Genomic DNA, 21,135 nt, shown 5'->3' on the forward strand with positions numbered 1-21,135 from the left:
TTAGTTATTTAATTATGTTTGTTATGTATCAAATATATTTCTGATTCCATTTTGAAAATACTGTGAAAACAAGTTTTAATAACATTTCATTTTTATATTAGTTCTTTTACTATGTTATAAGAGAAACATGATTAATTAAAAATACTCGTCGAAATTCGACCATAGGGCGATGACTAGTACTTTTTAATATCCATCGGTCTCTATCAGTTTATCTCAAAATTTCGAACACTATTTCTATTTTCCAATTATGTTGTATCATCGTTTCTGTATGCTTCTATTTTCTATTTTTATGCTTCTATTTTTAGAGAATGTTGTGGCTGGTTAAATGTTAAACAATCTAGATGTTTTCGTAACAAACACTCCTACAGTTTACAAATTTTACTGACCGCTTGTTTTAACCGTCGTAGGACAAAAGGTATAATACACTAAATATAACCTATAAGATTTAATATGCAAAATAAGCAATACAAAAGCGTCGCATTTTTTACATAGAAACAGTATTGCCAATATACAAAAAGATATATTATGTTGTATGGTTTCCATATGTTTTTGTAGATGACGATAATATAAAACATCAGCTGAATAGTCGGCTATTTCAGCAGGATCGAGCAGCTTGTAGTAGTCATGTTGTTTTGGCAATTAGTGTTTATGTTGTTTTGTACTTAGTTACTGTAGCCAAATATTTCCGTCAAATATATCAAGTGACAGGATTAAACATCTCTACCAAACGATGAAACAAGTTCTAAGTTAATTACCATATACAACACCGTTTCTTCGCTGAGTGACCTCAGAACCTATAGAGAAAAAAATTAAATCCCAAGAAAAATTACCTTTAATAGCGAGGCTCATTTTTGGACGAATAGCTATGTTAAAAGTCATAATTTATAGTAACCTCCATCATTCGTTAGTTGGTAATGCAGTCAAAGAACGTTATTGTTTAACTGTTAATTTTAAACTGGAATATTACAAGTATAGACATAGACTTAGATGACGCATAGTTCCAGTATGATGGCATTACGTGCTACACAATGATGGATAATCTACATGAACGATTTGATGCAACATAATTCAATCCATCGCCCAAACTTGGTCGTGCATGCAGTATTTATTGAAAATTGGGACACTTGGATCATTGCGATCGTAAGAAGCCGCAGCAGAATTTACTCGAACAACGTAAACTGGCTTAATTCCATCGCAGTTCTGCTAAAATCACAGCAATGTAGTAATAAAGTAAAATCATGAAATAAATATATCCCATAATCCTAACAATTTCTAAAAAATAATTCAATTCACGCCATCAATTAACCATCGTTAAGGTTAACCTGATGATGGTTTACTGATACTTTTATGGACTTCAATCAAACATAACAAATCTAATTCTCATTTTATTCCCATCCACAACGGCGTGACTACATAAAAAAATGATTTAATAAGTTTCCTGTGATTGAATTAACCGCCAATTTCTATACGAATTCATCGCATCGCAGTAACCCAAATAGTTTTTTACTTCTTCCGTAAAATTAACAATGAAATCTTACTGGAACCCGCTCGATTAAATTTTAATTTATATGCAAATTATTTCTCTCTTAAATAAATCAGTAACAAGTGACTGAACTAATTTCATTGATTTATGAAACTATATGGCAATTTATTATTTAAATAGCAAAATTAATAGTTTCCACGAAAGGAATTATACGTTAATATTAATATTTCTTCTCCATTGCTGTCATTAACTACAACAATTAACACCTTAAATTGGTGAAATAAAGCTAAAATACATTTTAAACAGCAATTTATATATATATATATATATATATATATATATATATATATATATATATATAAATCTTCCCGTATAGCAATATTAAGGATCTTGGAATGAACAAAGTATTAATAAAAAATACTTCTGTACTTAGATAAAAATAAAACTAATTCATGATTATCGAAAAAGGAAACGATATATCGATTGAAAACCATGATGGTCAGGGTGTTGTCTGGGGTCGGAATGAATAGAATTATTCATTATGGAGTATGCGTACGTGTAACAGTTGGCGAGGTCCTTTAGCTGGACTCCCCAGTCGCCCATCCCGTCTGTCATCCAGCATGATTAATGGCGTATTTGCCTGGATTGGTAAATCAAAAATTTACTGATCCATGATTAATTTTCGACCTGTGGATTACCGTGTCACCCCGTAAACCTACGCTTAGTTTATTAACGTATATATATAGTCTATTCAAAGTTTTTTTAGTAATGCATCGTGGATATTTGTGACGTCCAAACATTACAATGTTGCCGCATCAACTCTGAGTTTTAATTCAGTTGGCTTTGACATACAAAAAAATTCTAATTTAAACAAAATAATTGAACAAAAATGTTATCAAATATAATTAATTTTAACATTATAGTATATCTAAAAACTATAGTTACAACCAAAATAATTTATAGGTAAGAGTTAAAACCTGTTATCACTATAGCTGTCAAGAATTTTACATACGTCTGATAGGTGGTCGCCGTCCTGTTATAATTATTACAGCTTATAAACCAGCAAATATTATTTTAGCCCTTTATTTTGATAAATTTTAAGTTACTCCGTAATATATCATATTACTTTGTTTGAAAATGCCGAAAACAATAGATACTCAATATCACAGATTGATTGCGGCTTTAATAGGTTATTTCGAAAACGAGCGAGATAACGAAGGCCCCCTTTTGCCGGTAAATTCCATAAAAGAGGTAACTATTGATGATATTAAATAATATAATTCCAACAAAAACCGTTTGGATATATGGAAGGAAGCATTGTCAACCATAACACCTTCGGTTTGGATGAACACAATAAGACATAAAAGGAAATAATTGATAAATGGTGGAATCGCGAACATTGTTTTACACAGATTAGAAATTAACAGTTTAGTGATTGAATTGGACAGTGAGTCGTAAAGTGAAAGTGACTGAAGGAAACTTTCGGGATATGTAATAATGCTGGAAATTTCTGACAGGGTGATGAGAGTGGGAACAACTAAAGGTATGCACATAATTAATCGAATATAACTGTAGAAAATGGTGTTGTAGGACGTGAAAGATTTGTGTGCACAGATATGATTGTAATTGTTTAAAATTAAACATAACCATTTGGTTAGAACGTATGAGGAGAGAATGAAGACTAACAGTTTTGTAGATATGGTACATGTATTAGACATAATTCAGTGACTACTTTAATCAAGAATGGCGTACACAGGTAGTAGCAGAAAACATAAAAATACACTAATACCAAGATGACTTGCCAAGGACACGCCATCGAAGGAAACAAGAACTAAACGTAAAAAGTAAATATGCTCTCGAATGAAGGTAAAATACGTTTCTCAGATATACAATTGTTAATTAGATTGACTGGGCCTCCAGGGGGAAAACACTACATAAAAAACGCGCCTAGAAACTCTACCTCATGGATAATGTGGAAGAGAGTTAAATTTAAACAAAACAAATCTAACCTACAAACTATCATAGCTGTGTCTAAATGTAGTTTTAGGTCCTTCGCTAATATATGTATTAGATGTACTATAATGCTAAAATAAATTATATTTGATAACATTTTTGTTCAATTATTTTATTTAGATTAGTATTTTGTTTTATGTCAAAGCCAAACTGAGTTAAAATTCAGAGTTGATGCGACAAAAAAAAACCTTGAATAGACTATATTCACTATACAGTGAAATTAAATCAAAATGATTGTTAGTAAATGAACAAAACTCCAACAATATTTATAATATAGATATATGAAAAACTATATAAATTTCTAACTATTGTTGAGTTCTTATTTTCCGTGCACTTTAACTGTTAACCGCTAACAATAATTAATAGCACATGTAAATTTTCAGAACTAATAATAACTTATTATTTCCAATTAGCGTATTCCAATTAGCTTTGCATTGTTATATCGCTTATAATTATTATAATGTACACTTGTAATATAACGGTATACAGTTGTGAAAATAAGTGCGTAAACTACTCTTTAATAAATTTCTATTTTAAAAACCTAAATTACACACTATTTTTACACAATATTATATAACGATTTACTATTATATTATATAATATAGTCAAAATGGATTAAACAACAAAACTATATTACCTAAAAAAACTTAATTAATTATTCACAAACGCAAAATCAAACAGCCAAAAAACAAGCAGCCATCTAAAGGAAGTTCATTGACTATAATTTAAAATATCACGGGTGATTAAAAATGCAAATTCTGTCAAAATTTTCGAACTTAACTACACGCGAAAAAAATTTCCGTATAACCTGAATAAAAATAATTAAATATTCATCAGTTTTTTCCTGATAAATAGCTTTAAATTTACTTAATTGCAACTAATCCGTACATATTGCCGAGGGACTGCCTAAAATATAATATATGGTTACAAATATTATTAAAAATTATAATACTAAAGTTGGTACTAAAAGGATGATTGCAACAAAAGTAATTAAAAACAAATTTCATCTACATTACCATATAATTTTAGTGGGTCTTATTTTTTCGTCCGTAATTATACGTATATTTTGCATATTTTATTCATGTCAGTCGGAACCATGTAGCTCGAATAAATGTAAGCATAACTTATTCCTATTTAACTATCAGTAAAAATATCGTAGCGAGCAAAAGTTTTCAAGTTTTTTTTAAATAAAAAAAGTGTTAAAAGGACTTTTGGGAAGAGTGCAATACATTTTTGGTATAACTATCACAAGATAAGAGTATGATAAAGGTAATTTTTCATAAACAACACAAAATTGTTTTAAAAAATGATTAATTCCTAACAATATTGACATAACTAAGTTAATATATTACAAAATACCAATTCATTAAAATCACCAAATATCAAAGGTTTTTGATTAAAGTTTATTTTTTTACATCATAAAATGCATTCACTAATTACTAATTTAATTCATAGATGGGAAGAAATCATTTGATGAGTCTAAAAAGTATCCATTAGGATGTTAAATTTTCAACATGGCAAAAATTATTATTTTTTAAAATAATTCATTCATTTTCTGAATTTTCAATGATTTACATTCATTTTTTGAATTTTCAATGATTTGCAATATTTACAATAAGTTCACACTCTCTCAAGAAAAATATTTATTAGTAGATAAAACTAATATAAAATCGTGAAAATATCAAAATATAAAACTTACCTAAATTTAAAACTCCTAGCAAATTATTTATTCTATTTTTATGTGTTCGTTGTTACGTATTGATCAATTCCCAATACGCAGTTATTCTTTTTCACGTACCTAGGTCTTCACTTCGACCGGCGGTTCGGTTGGCATTCCCAAATCCAGAAAGCAATCCAAAAAGGTTCGGGGATAGCAAACCTGCTATCTTCTCTGATCTGCCCTTCTAGCAGACTTCCCATCTCCATCAAATGCTTATTTTACAAGATGTTAATTCGGTCCGTACTCCTCTACGAATCTAATGTCTACTTCAAGTTTGTTATACCCAACCAGGTCAAACGGCTTCAAGTTTTCCAAAATAAGCTCCTCAGGAGAATATTAAACGCTCCATGGTTTGTCATGGAGCGTTTCATAAGGAAACTGACACTCCAGAAATCAAGCACTTCATATCTCAATCATTCCACAAACAACAAATCAGCTCAAGTTCTTCTGAAAACGCGCTTGTTCGCGAGCTGGTCGACATACTGGGAGCTTAGCACCGCGTCACCGCTAAGCTCTCCCCCTTTTCCAGGCTGAAACGACCTCATCCGTCGCTACAGTCATAACTTTTGCCCCCATACAACAGTACCCAGTTGTGTGTTAACTCAGGTTCGCGAATCAATAGAATCGCCGGGCCCTCGTGCCCAATAACGGCTGCCCGATCAGCGGGTGCCATATTTAATGCAGTAGCAGTAGTGATCCACAGGGGTCAACTGTGAGGCGGTTTCGGTTTAATGTATTGGTAAGCCCAGAGGCAGTCCCACATAACCCGGTCCAACTTGTCACTCCAGGGCAAGTCTCCGCGACCAGGTATGCGTCATGCATTCCACCGCCTGGTTTTTAGGCCAGAACAAAAAAAAGCTATACTTTTTAATTTTTTTCTATTATTTCATTCATATGTCTTACTAAGAAAATTCAAATAATATGTAAAAGTGCGGATATATGATAATTTAAAAACAGATTAATATATAATATAATATAAGGAACATAAATAAAATCCTCATATAGTTAATTTCACTAAGAAACAACTTCTTCACTACCACTTCATCTTCTCTCACCAATCACTTCTTTTTTATACTTTTCTTTAACTTAACCCTTATGAAATACCAATATATGACAATAAGACAATGATATTCGTTATCAATGTACATACAAATCGAGAACACGAAAATCTAAACGTGAAAATTAAAGCTCATGACATAAAATATCTTGATGGGGCCTTATGTATAACATATATCATTTACACTTCAGCGAAGTAACATATAACAAATATTAAATCTTAAGCACACATCCCTTAAAATTAAACCACAATCTTAAAAGCATTTTAACGTTCTTTGGTACATTTTAGCTCCTTCAGTGATGTTAGCATCTTTTAATGTAAAAATATTAAACAAATTAATTAAATGAATTTCAATAGCAACAATATTGGTGAAGAACAGAATTATATAGCAAAAATTAACGATGCCAGATGGACCAAACGAATTACTGAAAGCACTAATGGACAATACGGTCGGTAAATGACATCATAAAATTTACGGTGACTAACCGAAGGGTGGGCAACTCAAGACCATACATTCAAGAATATATACAGATATATAGACATTTTTCTTCTTTAGTGGATAATATAATGATTAAGAATGGTGTTTATTTCTAAATATCTTTATATATTCAGTTCACCTAGAAACTAAGGAATCAGGCAAGGGGTTGAATTCCCTTGGGTAAATATGGCTACTTATTTCCCCTTATCGTTTTTAGATTAAATCGTTCCCATTTCTCATTCTCATGCATACATTATATCCCGCAAAGCGTCCTATATCGTTTTAACAAGAAATGTACCCATTAATTTGCATTTATTCAAACAAAACTATGTTATAAATGCAGCATAACGCATGCACAAGACACATTACTATACGAGCACTCACGTCTCAACCCTTATCATGTGGTTATTTATTATATTGTTTTCACAAATATTTTTTAGGAGTTATTGCGAATCTACCCCGTCATTGCTTCAATGTATTGTTAATGCTGAAAAGTTATTATCCAGTGAGCACAGAGGAATATTACTATCGCTACCCATAAATGATGATAGTACTACTATATCTTTCATGGTCAACTCCATAAAGCGTCAAAAATTACCTTGGATTATAGTAAGTGACTTCCAAGAAACAAACGTTGAAGCATTGGAAACATTATTTAATGATATTTCGACCCATATTTATTTCTCCACTGATACAGATGACCTGTTTAAGAGAATCAAAGGATCATTTCGCTTGGGTCTCACCAGGAAAGTGTCAAAGTATTTTGTTATATTGCCACAGGTCACAGTAACTAATCTTGCGAAAATAAAAAATGTTTTTAACGTTTTTCGTAAAGAATCTATATGGAATATAATAATATTTGTCAGAAATACTTTGGATAGCACTAAGTTTCATATAATAGGATGGTTTCCTTTTTATGATGGGAGATGTAATACATCTAGAACAATTGAGACTAGAGACATAAGGGAAATAAACACTTGCAAGGATGGAAAGTTTGATAAAAATGGATCTGTGATTTTCAACACGATTCCTAAAGTATTCTCCAACTGTCAGATCATTGTGAGTTACACGAACTACCCTCCTTACGTTATTAACTTACCAAATGAAACAGTATCAAGGAAAAACACACTAATTTATTATGGGGTGGACCTAACTATCATCACTCACATTTTTAGTTATATGAATATATCGCTACAGTTCTTGGAAGGTCATCAAAGAGGCAAAATTGAATGTAATTTAAGTGCTGTTGGTGTCTTACGGCAACTTGCCAATAAAAACGTGGACATTGCTATCGGCGGATATGCTCAAACATATAGACGATACAAATTATTCGATCTAAGTGCGCCATACAATTTCGAATCATACGTTTGGTACATTCCTCAAGTTTTAATACTACAAGAAAAAATTATAAGCATCGGTGAGATGGTACATAGTACTGTATGGGTATTGATAACAATTTTGGCGATTCTTGCGACTTGTTTAGTGGTAATTTTGAAAATCACAGAACCAACAGAACGAAATGATTATAAAACTTTTCCGGGAATCCTACAAAATATCTTCGCCATCACGTTCTTTAATTATACTGTGCAATATTTACCAAGAACTCCGAAAATCAGGCTGGTCATATCAATTCTGCTACTATTTTCGCTAATATACAGTATCATATATCAAACATACCTAACCAGTGTTTTAGCGGAAAAGAATAAGTCTAAACAAAAGTATTCGACGCTCAAAGATCTTATCTCAAATGATTTAGATTTGTATCACATCACAAATAGTCAACGGTATTTCTCTAACAAAACAGTCGAAGATAAATATGTTAAAAAACATTCAAGACTTTGTGAAACGTTTAATGCCATTACATGTCTCGATCAAGTAGCATTTCCCAAGAACGCCGCACTATTCATACAAAAAGGTTTTGTTCAATATAACCAACACAGGTACCATTCGAAGCTAACTGGGGAGCTACTCACAATTCTTCCCACTAATGCCGTATCATATCCCCAAAGCTTTTTGATGTCAAAAGGGTTTTGGGCTAAAGATAGGATCAATAAGATGATAATGGAAGCTGCAGCTACTGGCCTCGTTAAAAAATGGAGTAAAATACCTCAGACGATGAACTGGTTAAATGACGATTTTCCACATGACTCCGAGGGTTTCAGTAAGAATACTTATTTATATGATAATATCTTAGGTTTCAACCATTTACAATATGCATTTTCTATATTAATTATTGGGCACTCTGTTGCAACAGCGGTATTTTTTATTGAAATTGTATTTTACAAATCTAGACAACGTAAGCTATCAAATATATTTAAGAGGTAGGTGTATTCTTTATTAAAACAAGATGTTGAAAAATATAAAAATAAACTAAATAAATTACAATGTATTTAATGAATTAAATTAGTTGTAACTATGTATTCATTAACGAGAGTAGTTTGATTTCCTTCATTCCAAATAAGAGGCTGTCTCAAAGACCATATAGGCATTTATGTGAGGGATGAGTTCTTCATTCAACATAAATGTATTACCGTCTAGCTATATCTTCAAGTTAATTCAGAGTAACATAATTTCAAGTTGTCATGTCAAGTATGTTCATGTCAATTAAAGTTTTTCAAAAATAATCTATATGCAATATATAAATGTTTATCAGAAACATTCTGGAGAGCACTAAGTTTTTTGTAATAGGATGATTTCCTTTTTATGATGGGATATGCAATACCTTTATAATGATTAAGAATAAAGACGTGTATGAATGGAAGTTTGATAAATATGGATCTGTGGTTTTCAACACAATTCATAAATATTCCCCAACTGCCAGATCACTGTGAGTTACACGAAGTTTGTGCTGGTGAGACCACAACAGAACTCAATAACTTATTTACTATGGAAAATTCTTATTTATGAAGCCGCTCTTTGGTTTCAGTGATGTGTTTTGTAGATGGCTTAATCAGCACACCAATATCACATATTTCCATTCTTGTTAAATTCGAGAAGTTGTCTGCTATGAATGAGTGTCAAATACAAACTAAATGACGTAGGTTACTCAAAATTTCATAACAACATATCACACAGTCTATTAATAATAATCGTTGAAGAAATCAGAGATACATTTAAAGCTACTGCTTGAGAAAATCAAAAAGTCACACAAAACAAACTGCTTTCTTATAAAGTGTGGGGCAAAAGTCCCGCTATTATTTTGATTGCTCGCCATCCTGGTTATGGGACGTTTAGTTCACTTTCGCTTTAACAATTGTGTTGTGTAGACATCCGAATTTTATTATGGATAAATATACGCCACAAGAACGTGTAGAAATAGTGACAATATTTAGTGAAAATAAGCGTTCTATTATTGTCTATTATTTAAGTTATTTGATTTAATGAACAAATGAATTAGATATAACATAAAATTTATATTAATAAACCATTATTTGTTTATGTTAGAATTATAATGTAGTTTAAATAATGAATAGTATCTGCTGGCAGCTAGGTTCGTAAGTATTTATTTTTTATGAAGAATGCTTCAAGGCCAACATTCTCATAACTCATAAAATTGATGCCTTTTAATTGATATTATTCTTAAACATTTTTAATTTCGTTCCATTAGAAAATATTTATTTCTTAATATAATAATTGCCATCAATAACTTTGTAACTCTGTATATTAATATAGTTATCATACTATCAAAATAAATATATTTAATAAATAAGATTTACTGTAAAATGAAATTATTTTCGCTGCATAAAAATACCGATTTTTATAGGCTTAGTGCTATTTATTGCTCGATATTTGATATAATTAAGCGTTCCATGATATTATATTCCTCTATATACTAAAACTATAAAATAAAAGCCATTAAAGTTACACGCTAACAATTTCACGCAATGAAGAAATGTTTGTAACGATTTTTATCAAAAATGCCATCGTTAATGGTATCAAAACAGACGGATAGTTATCTGGTCATAGCAAAACAAATTAAAATGATATATGACTTAAAGAGTTAAATAAGAATCAACGTCGTCAGTGTTTTTGTTCGGAATATTTTTAGTTGGTAGTTCAAACAGTGAACATGTACCAGATCGCGCTGATATTCTGTCTAATAGTTTTTCCAGTCGCAGCCGAAAGGACTTGCGACCGAACTTCCTTAGTAGAATGTGTACTAAGTGGAGAAACTCGCTTTGCCACTACCCAGAAGCCTATTTTTATATCATTACCTATATCTCGGACCTCTAACGAGACTCAAAGGCTCACCGACAATATATTGGTGCGTCGATTAACCAAGAGTAATTTATGGCCGATTGTTGTTGCGAATACCACTCACGCGGACATAATTCTTCCCAAGCTGAGAAGAGCCAATACCATCCATAACTACATACTTTATTTTCGATATGAAGAAGAGTTGGAAATTAGTTTATCCAGACTGTGGAGTCAAGATATGTTCAATCCCCACGCGAACATCTTGGTAATATCTACCACCTGTTTCGAAGATCTACAGCCAGTTAAACGTCAAATCTTTAGGACTTTAAACAAGTACCGGATAATGAATGCTGTACTTTTACTAGGAGCTACAAAAAACGATTCTTGGTTTAACGTATACAGTTGGTTGCCATTTCAAGATGGCCGGTGCTCGTATGACATTTCCAGGAACATCAAGCATATTGACATGTGTAAGGATGGAGTGTATATTAACAATACCAAGTGGTACGACAACAAAGTACCAAGGAAGTTTAAATCGTGCGAGATTAAGGTAATGTACACCAACATAGCGCCTTACGTAGTGAATTTAGTCAACAACACCATACTGGATCCAAGAGAATTTTCTAGTCATGGCGTGGAGGTGGGAATGGTGACTAACATCTTCGACTTCTTTAATATATCTTTATTCTTCATCGAGTCTGACACAGCAGGGACAATAACCATGGATCAGAAGGCCACGGGATCCTTAAAATATTTGCAAGACAGAACTGTGGTACTAGCGCTGGGTGGATATGCTCAAACTTTCGAGAGATTCAAGTATCTTGATTCTAGCTCACCTTACGGATTCGAATCGTTGGTCTGGTGTACTCCACATGAACATATACCTGTTGTCGGTCTTCTGAGCATAGGCGAAATCATCCAAGATTATGTTTGGTTGCTTATTTTTATTCTAGTAATATCCTCAACAGTTTTGATAGTGATTATTGCTAGTAAAACTGTCGATGAAACAAGGCCTTACAAACACTACTTAGAAACTTTGCAAAATGTTGTTTTGATCACGATCAACTTCACAGCTCAAGCTTTACCCAGAACCCACGGACCCAGAATGATTTTATCTATGGTTCTTTTGTTCGCTCTAACTTACAATGCCGCATATCAAACTTACCTGATTAGCGTACTGGCGAAAGACAACAAATACGAGGAAAAGTACACTAGCCTAACCGACATCGTGTACAATAATTTGAGTATCTACACAGCTACAGTGGCATTACAGTTTCTCGAAAATCAATCAAAAATTGACGCATCTTTGGTTCAGGAATCTGAGGTATGTCACAGTAGATATTTTTCGCGTTGTCTGGAGGAAATTGCTGTTTATCAGAACGCTGCTATCCTGATGCAAAAAGGTTATTTGGACTATGCAATGAACAGTTATCTTTCCAGTTCATCGTCGCACCTTTTGAGGTACATACCGGATGATGTGGTCACGTATCCGTTAATTTTTTTGATGTCGAAAGGATTCTGGGGTTACAATAAAGTAAACAATTTAATATATCAAGCTATCGATAGTGGATTGGCACAGAAGTGGATGAAAATTCCCGTAAATCCCAACACGACAAAACGAACTGCCGTTAGTGACAATCTAAGTGTCAAGACAGGCGCGAAAACACTGGATTTTAAAAATATCCAATTTGTTTTTATCTTGCTTATTATTGGACATGGTATTGCAACAGTTGTATTTATTTTTGAGTTATTATATCACAAATATCAAGTGAGAAATAATCAGTACTTCTAGTGTAGAGGATCCTCAGTCCTTTGTGTTTGCTCTACATCCTGGGTATAACTAAAATAATAGTTAATAGTTACATCTTAGTTGAAGTAAAATAGAATTAAATAATATTTATATGGTATAAAAAGTTCTCTTTGATGATGTTCCTTTTTCCTATTTCAACACTTAAATTTTGCATAGAATACAAGTCTTCGAATAGTGTGTTATTAATATGTTGTTGTTAAGACTTACTTGATGTATTTTAGTTTCGCAAATAAATACAGTGTTACATATGTAGTCAAAACATATGAATGAAATACATGTGATCATGATGTACATGTTTAATAAACCCTATTATTTTCCTGATATTTTATTTAAGATTTAATATATGTTTCGTTAAGTTCGAAGAATAAGATCTGTAAAAATTAAGTCATGCACCTAACAAAATAAAATTTAAGAAAAGTATATAATTGCTGTTAGCCAATAGAGATTATATATATATATATATATATATATATATATATATATATATATATATATATATATATATATATATATATATATATATATATATAGTAGAAGGTATGTTATATACAGATGGGAAAGAATCCGACATGTGTGATAACTAGATCCCAAACATAAATTAACAAAATCCGAAATAACAAGAATCGTCTGTTTTCTTTGCTTAAAAGATATTTGGATTTTCGAAATCAGCTTCTTCACAAAGCACTAACTGAATACTGCAGGTAAAAAATACGTGAATTTTTACACCAAGAGCTAAATTGAATATTGCGTAAAATATTAACAGTTCTAAAATAGTTTCATAGAAGTTTAATTCCTTATTTGTTGGTGACTTGAAATGAAAGCCATAGAAGACAAACTAAAACTGGGTGAGATTGAAGAGTGAAACAATTAAGCAAGGAACAATACAATTTTATTTAAAAATTTGGGTAAACAAATTATTCTTTTAATGAGCCTGGTGTATTTATAGTTATTGTAGTATGTACTTTAGGTGAGAAAAATGGAAAATAGTTAAGGACTATATGAATATATAAATGAAGTAATGATCATATACAGGAGTTTAAATGAAACTAACTGTATAATTTGCATAGATGGAACACATAGGATAAATGGAAGAAACTATGAATTTTTAACAGTATATTTATAAACATTTTAAAGCACTGATAAATAATAAGGTGTTTAATGATTAATGTAAAAAGATATGTGGCTAAACGACATTTTATTCTTTGACCCTTTTATTAATTATTTTGATTATTTGCTTTATAGACCGAAGTTTTGGAAAATCAATAGCTAATTTATTGATTGTAAATATATTCCTTTAATATGCCCTTTTAAATTGTAAAAAATAAATTACTAGTTGTGTTTGTTATTGTTTTAATATATAAGCCAAGGTCAAATATTAATTTCAAAATTGTTTTATTCATATAGCCTCTGTTTTAATATACAAACATGTATTATTTTATTTGTTATTCCATATTTATATTTATAACATAAAAGTAAGGCAAGATATTTTATATTCGTTGCTCTGCTCTGCTCTAAAATGTTATAGTTCTGAAAATAATCTCTACTTATGAAATTTTATTATAATGTTCAAGCGGTGTAATAATTTAAACTTTTCAATATATTGTTGATTATTGAAACATAATGGAAAATAGATTTAATTAAATGAAATTTTTAAAAAAGAGTTTTACTGAGTCTGTTTGTTTTACTGAATGTTAGTTCTTGGGCTAGTTTGCATATATTTTAGTAAGTTTTAATAAACGAACATTTATTATTTTAATTAATATTATGTATAAAATACATATCTGATCCTATGTTGAAAATACTGTGAAAACAAATTTTAGTAATGTATTATTTATAAATTAATCATTTTAGACTATTAAGGGAGAAACATGATTAATCTGGTCTGTGGTCGAATTTCGGCCACAGGGCGAACACTAATATAACAGGGAAATTCAGAAGTCCCCGGTCTGGCACATAGATGGCGCTACTATAATTACATATATATCTTTTTTAGTTAGCCCTCAACAAATGTATGTATAAATTTGAGAGCTGTCGGATCATTTGTTTGTGAATTATAGCATTTTGAGTGAAGCAACTTTTATTGATAAAAAATGGATAAAAAGGAATTTCGCGTGTGCTTCCTGAAGGGAAAAAATATAGTTGAAGCAAAAACTTCCATCAAGAAAATCAACCATCAAGGATTGGTATGCTAAGTTTTGATGCGGTGAAATGAACACCGAAGACGGACGGAAAGCTGTCCAAAAGTGGTTGTTATCGACGAAAATATTTAAAAAAAGCCACAAAATGATTTTTAATGGTTGTTATTAACTGAACGGTGTTAAAGATATCAACTGAACGTTTACATCATATCGTTCGCGAATATTTGGGTATGAGAAAGCTCTGTGCAAAGTGGGTACCGCGCGAGTTCACTTTTGACCAAAAACAACGACGGTTTGATGATTCGGAGCAGTTCACTCCGAAGTCCAATGGACAGTCATCCGAGTGGACTGCACACGATGAACCTGCTCCAAAGCGTGGGAAAACGCAACAGTCGATTGACAGGGTTATGGCGTCTGAATTATGGGATGCGCTTGGAATAATTTTCATTGATTACCTTGAAAAAGGAAGGACCATCAACAGCAACTATTACATAGCGTTATTGGACTGTTTGAAGGACGAAATCGCCAAAAAACGGCCGTATTTGAAGAATGTTCTGCTTCACCAAGACAATGCACCGTGTCACAAGTCAGCGAGTTGGGCTTCGAATTGCTTCCTCATCCACGGTATTCTCTAGATCTGGCCCTCAGCGACTATTTTCTGTTTTCAGATCTCAAAAGAATGCTCGCTGGGAAGAAATTTTCGTCGAATGAAGAGGTGATCGCCCAAACTGAGGCCTATTTTGATGCAAAGGACAAATCGTACTACAAAAATGGTATCGAAAAGTTGGAGGGTCGCCATAATCAATGCATCACCCTTGAAAGGAATTATGTTGAATTAAAAAAACTAATTTTGTCAAAAAAATGTTTTTTTACTATGGTAGGCCGGGGACTTTTCAATTGACGTGTTATAATATTATGATGCGTCGCATCCCAATTTTATCTATTTATAATCAATAAGCCTACATAAATATTCACGCATTATTTTTTATATTATAAATGAAACGGTTAACGAATATTTCTCACCGACGTCCCGTTACAGTTTCAGAGCCAGTTAAGCAAAAGTTTAAGTAAAACGCGCGATAACCACAAGTCACTGTTCTGTGGGAAATCTTGCAGATGTTGTCGCCAAATTTTATTCGACGCGAACGCCTAAAACTATTTAGGTCACTGGAACACAAATTTTGACTAAATTACGTGCATGTAAATTATAGAGGAATAACAAAGAAAGAAAACGGTAACAAGTTTAGCATGGAACGGTTTTATTATTGCTTACGCTTTATGTAGGCAAACTAAGGCTTTATGGAGTATCTAAAAGCAAGTAAACTACCAACGCATCACCTGTAAAATTTGTGGAAAAAAAATTCCTAATAAAAAAAAAACTATTAAATTTGATATTGTCTTCAGCTTCAGCGCTACATATAATCAAATTTCACTAGTAGAACTAAAAACTTGATGTCATCTTAATATGTTATTTCATCTTAGCAAATTTTATGATTGAATAAAAATTAAAGATGAAAAAAACTGTTTGCAAGGTTTGCGTCCAACGAATGATACAAATGCAGTTCTTCGTTCTTCCTTTCACCATTATTAGATTTTTTTGAGAAGCAAAAAGAATATTGGTAATAGATTACATCTATATATGTGAAGTGATAATTTCAGATTACTATTTCAACTACTAGAATATAGAAATGTTTTTAAAAAATGGCCCAATTTATGGAAGAAGGCAGTTTTTCCATTAAAGTACCTGTCTATCTATTAGCTGTTAATATATTTGACATCTGATGACAGGAAATAGTGGCTGGGAACAGATCTGGTGAATATGGCAGATGAGGAAGAAATTCGAAGCCCAATTCATGGATTTTTACCATCATTTTTACTGACTTGCGACACGGTGCATTTGTCTTGGTGAAGCACTTACTTTTTCTTCAAATGCGGCCGTTTTTCGGCGATTTCGTCCTTCAAACGGTCCAATGACACCATGTAATAGTTGCTGTTGATGGTCCTTCCTTTTTCAAGATAGTCAATGAAAATTATTCCATGCGCATCCCAAAATACAGACGCCATAACGTTGCCAGCCGACTGTTGCGTTTTCTCACACTATGGAGCGGGTTCATCGTGTGCAGTCAACACGGATGATTGTCGATTGGACATCGGAGTGAAGTGATGGAGCCATGTTTCATCCATTGGTTACATATCGATTTTTAGTTGTTTTTGGTCAAAAATGAGCTCGCGCGGCACCCACTTTGCACAGAGCTTTCTCATACGCAAATATTTGTGAATGATGTGATGTACACGTTAGTTTATATCTTTAGAGTGTCTGCTATTTCATTTACGGCCAATCAAAATTTACGGTCATTTAAAATCATTTTATGAATTTTTTAAATGTTTCCGTCGGTAAAAACCCCCTTTGGGGTTCCACTACGTTCACCGTCTTCGGTGCACATTTCACCACGTCTGAACTTAGCATACCAATCCTTGATGGTTGATTTTCCTGGGGGAGTGTCCGGAACTCGGCATCAAGCCAAGTTTTTGCTTCAACTGCATTATTTCCCTTCAAAAAGCAATATTTTATCAACACGCAAAATTCCTTTTTATCCATTTTTTCACAATAACAAAAATTGCTTCAATCAAAATGCTATACTTCACAAACTAATGATCGGACAGCTGTCAAATTTTTACATCTATCTTTTGAGCGTCGAGGCTATCTAGAAAACATATGGATTCAATTCTAGTGGTACCATCTATGTGTCAGGCTGGGGACTTTTCAATTGACCTGTTATACTGCTATATTATAAGAAAATATATCTATATATAAATAAAAGAATACAAAATAAATTAATTTATCCAATAAGCCTTAAGTCCTCTTAATTGAATAAAACCTATATAGTTTACAATGGATACAAATAAACATGATTGAAAATTCATATTGATATAGTAAAATCTATGGTTGTGTTTTAAATTCTAAAAACATTTCAAAAACAATAGTATTGCATGAAAATCATAATGCGTTTTTTTTTCAATTAACTCCATGGACTGGAATTAACTGATATATCAAGTAAAGAAACAAGTTGGCAAGGAAAGAAGGCAGAGTTATAGGAGTTTCGCCAAAAGTAACTGAGTTTGTAAGGCCACGAACAGTAGTGTCTTGGAGTTCCCAAGCAGTGATGGAAACATTTATGCTTTAGAAAACGCCTCTAATCTGTGATTTCTGGCACACATATTGATTTCAGGATACAAGGCCACCAAGTATGGCCTGAGGTGCTGTAAACTAACCTAATATAGTCAACTGGAATTTAAGCAAAGACTTGCAGTTCAAATTCTATGGCCACCAAGAGCGATTGCAGTATCGCTTGTACAGTCGATTCAAGAAGTCCCCGTTGTATGTGTTTCCGTTACACTCAAATAAAATTCAAGTAAATGTTGCCGTTGAATCCTAAATGTCAATCCTACATAATTTAATAAGTAAAAACAATAATTTTCAATAATAAACTGAGAAAAAATGTTCATCTGTTGTAGATCGTTCAAAATTCATTCGAAGTTCAACTAGCAGCTTAAAATAATAGAATATAGTTTAGGTTACAGGCGCATACATAATATCAAAATTACAAAGTACCCACTCTACGATAGACACTTTGGACTTAACAATTGTGGAATTGTTTCTAATATGCACTGAGTTTTACTTATAACTTCACTAAATTAGATCAAATGGTTTTATTCTCTTTAATATTCTAACTAAGCCATCATTATCTAGATGCTGAAGAAGCCCATCATTAATATACTGATGTAGTCTCTGTTCATGGCTTCGGGCAAAGTCCTTGATAATGTTATCGACAGTTTCTATCTTCAGTGCTTAGGTAAATTGTCGTTATGAATACACCATGGAGCATCAATGATTCCTCCAAGTTTGGAATATTTGTATGACATTTCTATTTTTTTTTTGGCTGGCACAACCCTAGAGTTGAACACTTCAAGTCCACATTGGTTTCAAGATTTGTTGGTAAAACAAAAGCTTATTATATACTGACGGGCTGAAGATCTATCCAATAACCAGTACATTTTTTATATTTCAGCTTGAGTTCTTCAAAATTTTTTAACATGTCGCTTCCAGCTGTGTTTAAAATAAAAGGTCATGTTAAGATATTTGATTAAGTACTATTTCTGGTTTACAATAGATTCTTTTATTGATGAATTCAATATACACTGATTTAATTTTATTAATTTTGATACGCTATTTTTTGGTCCAGTATTGTATTCGGCAATAGCTATTTGTAATCTTTCGATTGATTCAGTTTTGTTATTTGCAACGACTAGGATGCCAGTATCATCTGCAAATATAACAACAAGATCTCAATGATGATATAATTGAGAATAACTTGACAATATTTCGCTATAACACATTTTTAGAATTAGTAGGTTTTACTGTACTTCTCAAATCAACGTGCTACTGTTGATACCTCGTATTTTTTACATTAATTAAAACCATAATGAAATTGTAAGAAAATTATATATTACACCAGCCAGCGTTATGACCCAACTCAGTTTAAGAACAGAATCCTAGTTTATAATAATTAAATTAAAATTAGTATTATTACTACGTGTTTTAATCAGAGTGATCTCCATAACAATGAAATAAATAATATTAATTACATTATGTTCTCACATAAAACAGATAACCATAATTTAATCAGCCATTGTATGAAAATTATTCTATTGCATAAAAAGGGTAGGTGATTTTGAAACCATATAAAGTATCAAATTATATATTACATTGAGAAATACTATGCAGGTGACGCGTTAATATCTTGATACTACACAATTTATTAAAGCCAGTCAATTACTAGTACCATAAAATTATCACTACTTAATTAAAACTGAAATTTATTATGAACATTAATAGTTAATATAACTCTTCTTATTCGAAGAATTATTTTATTCGATAGAAAGTTAATAATTAGTACACTTTTACTATCTTAATGGTTATTCATAGAATACCCTTGCAATTGCATTCAAGTAAATATTCTCGTAAAAATATCCGATATTAACTAACTAAACTGTTGACTATTTACAGTAAAAGGTATTTATCACTATTTCAACAGAGGTTTTTTACTTATTTTTGGCCAACTTTTAATATAAATTAATTAATTATATTATGGTTACATAAATACCTATATTAAATCAATATTTTTATCTAATACCTGTGGTACTTAATTATGAAAGATGACCATGAATAAAAATCAGTTTGAATAATTCTGAGTAAAATTAGATTTCTGAGAGAGAGACAAAGTTATTATTCTATGTGCGCAAAAAATATTTTCGTTCTAAAATAAGAAGTTATTTTGCTTTTTTTCTATTTTACAGTCTCGTTTTATAAATCTGGTCATAATCTACTAATTAACATGGGTTTGAAAACACAATATTCAGCATTAAGCCTATCGACGTTCCAATAACCAACATAAAAATTATTCCAGAAAGTAAGGAGTATTGCTGGTTACAGGCGCGACTGGGATGGTTATTCCTAGCCTACGCCGATTCGAACCCAATACTAACAAGAAGGGTTCTTTACTGCCACCTTGACAACTAGGACAGAAATTTATTTGCTAATATATAAAATTATTTTACTATTATTATTTTCAATTTTATTTGGAATAATTTCTGAATAAGACGTAATATAATTCACTGTATTACGTATAAAATAAATAAAATAAATATCAAATAATCATTAAGTATTAACATAAAAAAGTATCGTAATACAATATAACAGTTAATAACTTTTTTTCGCAGAAGGCAAAAGTATGTCGATAATAAAGCCGGCTTAGTGGCGCAGTAGTAAAGGCGACAGTACGGTCCTCCTACTGTTAGGATAGCCGCAGGTCCGAATCTTGCTGGGGCATAGTCGTAAATTTATGTTTGTAATTGTTTAATATGTGTGATTGTCCTAGGCAAGAGTGTAAAATCCGACAAGGAAAATGACCCCTGTCACGCCAGTAACCAGGCTGGGTAAGACCGGATGTCTTCTGGGATGATTTCTAAAGTTCTAAAGATAATGATTTCTAAAGTGGTCACTCGCCAGTCGCTTGGTTTAATGCTGAGGACCGTGGTTCGAAGCCCACGTTAAACTGTAGGTCCAGTCCGGATAAACCCATAATTGGTAAAAGGAGACTTATTTATTATTTATATTATATTAATATATTAAAAAAAACAAAAAAAGTCGATAATAAATGATAGAAATTCTTTGGTAT

General features: G+C 31.8%; 3 protein-coding genes across 4 annotated transcripts in view; 2 read left to right on the forward strand and 1 right to left on the reverse strand.

Annotated features, from left to right (window-relative positions):
* Positions 1-21,135, reverse strand: part of ImpE1 (Ecdysone-inducible gene E1) — a 131,172-nt gene that overhangs the window by 36,803 nt on the left and 73,234 nt on the right. The gene's annotated exons all lie outside the window — the stretch shown is intronic.
* LOC143200039 (uncharacterized) lies at positions 7,019-9,135 on the forward strand. Its single transcript, XM_076410283.1, has one exon. The coding sequence runs from the start codon at positions 7,103-7,105 to the stop codon at positions 9,074-9,076; it is 1,974 nt and encodes a 657-aa protein (XP_076266398.1). The 5' UTR covers positions 7,019-7,102; the 3' UTR covers positions 9,077-9,135.
* On the forward strand, positions 10,545-12,860 carry LOC143199495 (uncharacterized). The gene has a single exon (XM_076409332.1). The coding sequence runs from the start codon at positions 10,821-10,823 to the stop codon at positions 12,738-12,740; it is 1,920 nt and encodes a 639-aa protein (XP_076265447.1). The 5' UTR covers positions 10,545-10,820; the 3' UTR covers positions 12,741-12,860.

Source organism: Rhynchophorus ferrugineus, unplaced genomic scaffold (assembly GCF_030347505.1).
Source record: "Rhynchophorus ferrugineus isolate W39M unplaced genomic scaffold, kcgeb_rfMv2 rfM7, whole genome shotgun sequence".
Lineage (NCBI taxonomy): Eukaryota > Metazoa > Arthropoda > Insecta > Coleoptera > Curculionidae > Rhynchophorus > Rhynchophorus ferrugineus.

Bases quoted from the DNA above. Each gene is read 5' to 3' on its own strand.
- LOC143200039 (XM_076410283.1), top strand. From the start codon at position 7,103: ATGCACAAGACACATTACTATACGAGCACTCACGTCTCAACCCTTATC.
- LOC143199495 (XM_076409332.1), top strand. From the start codon at position 10,821: ATGTACCAGATCGCGCTGATATTCTGTCTAATAGTTTTTCCAGTCGCA.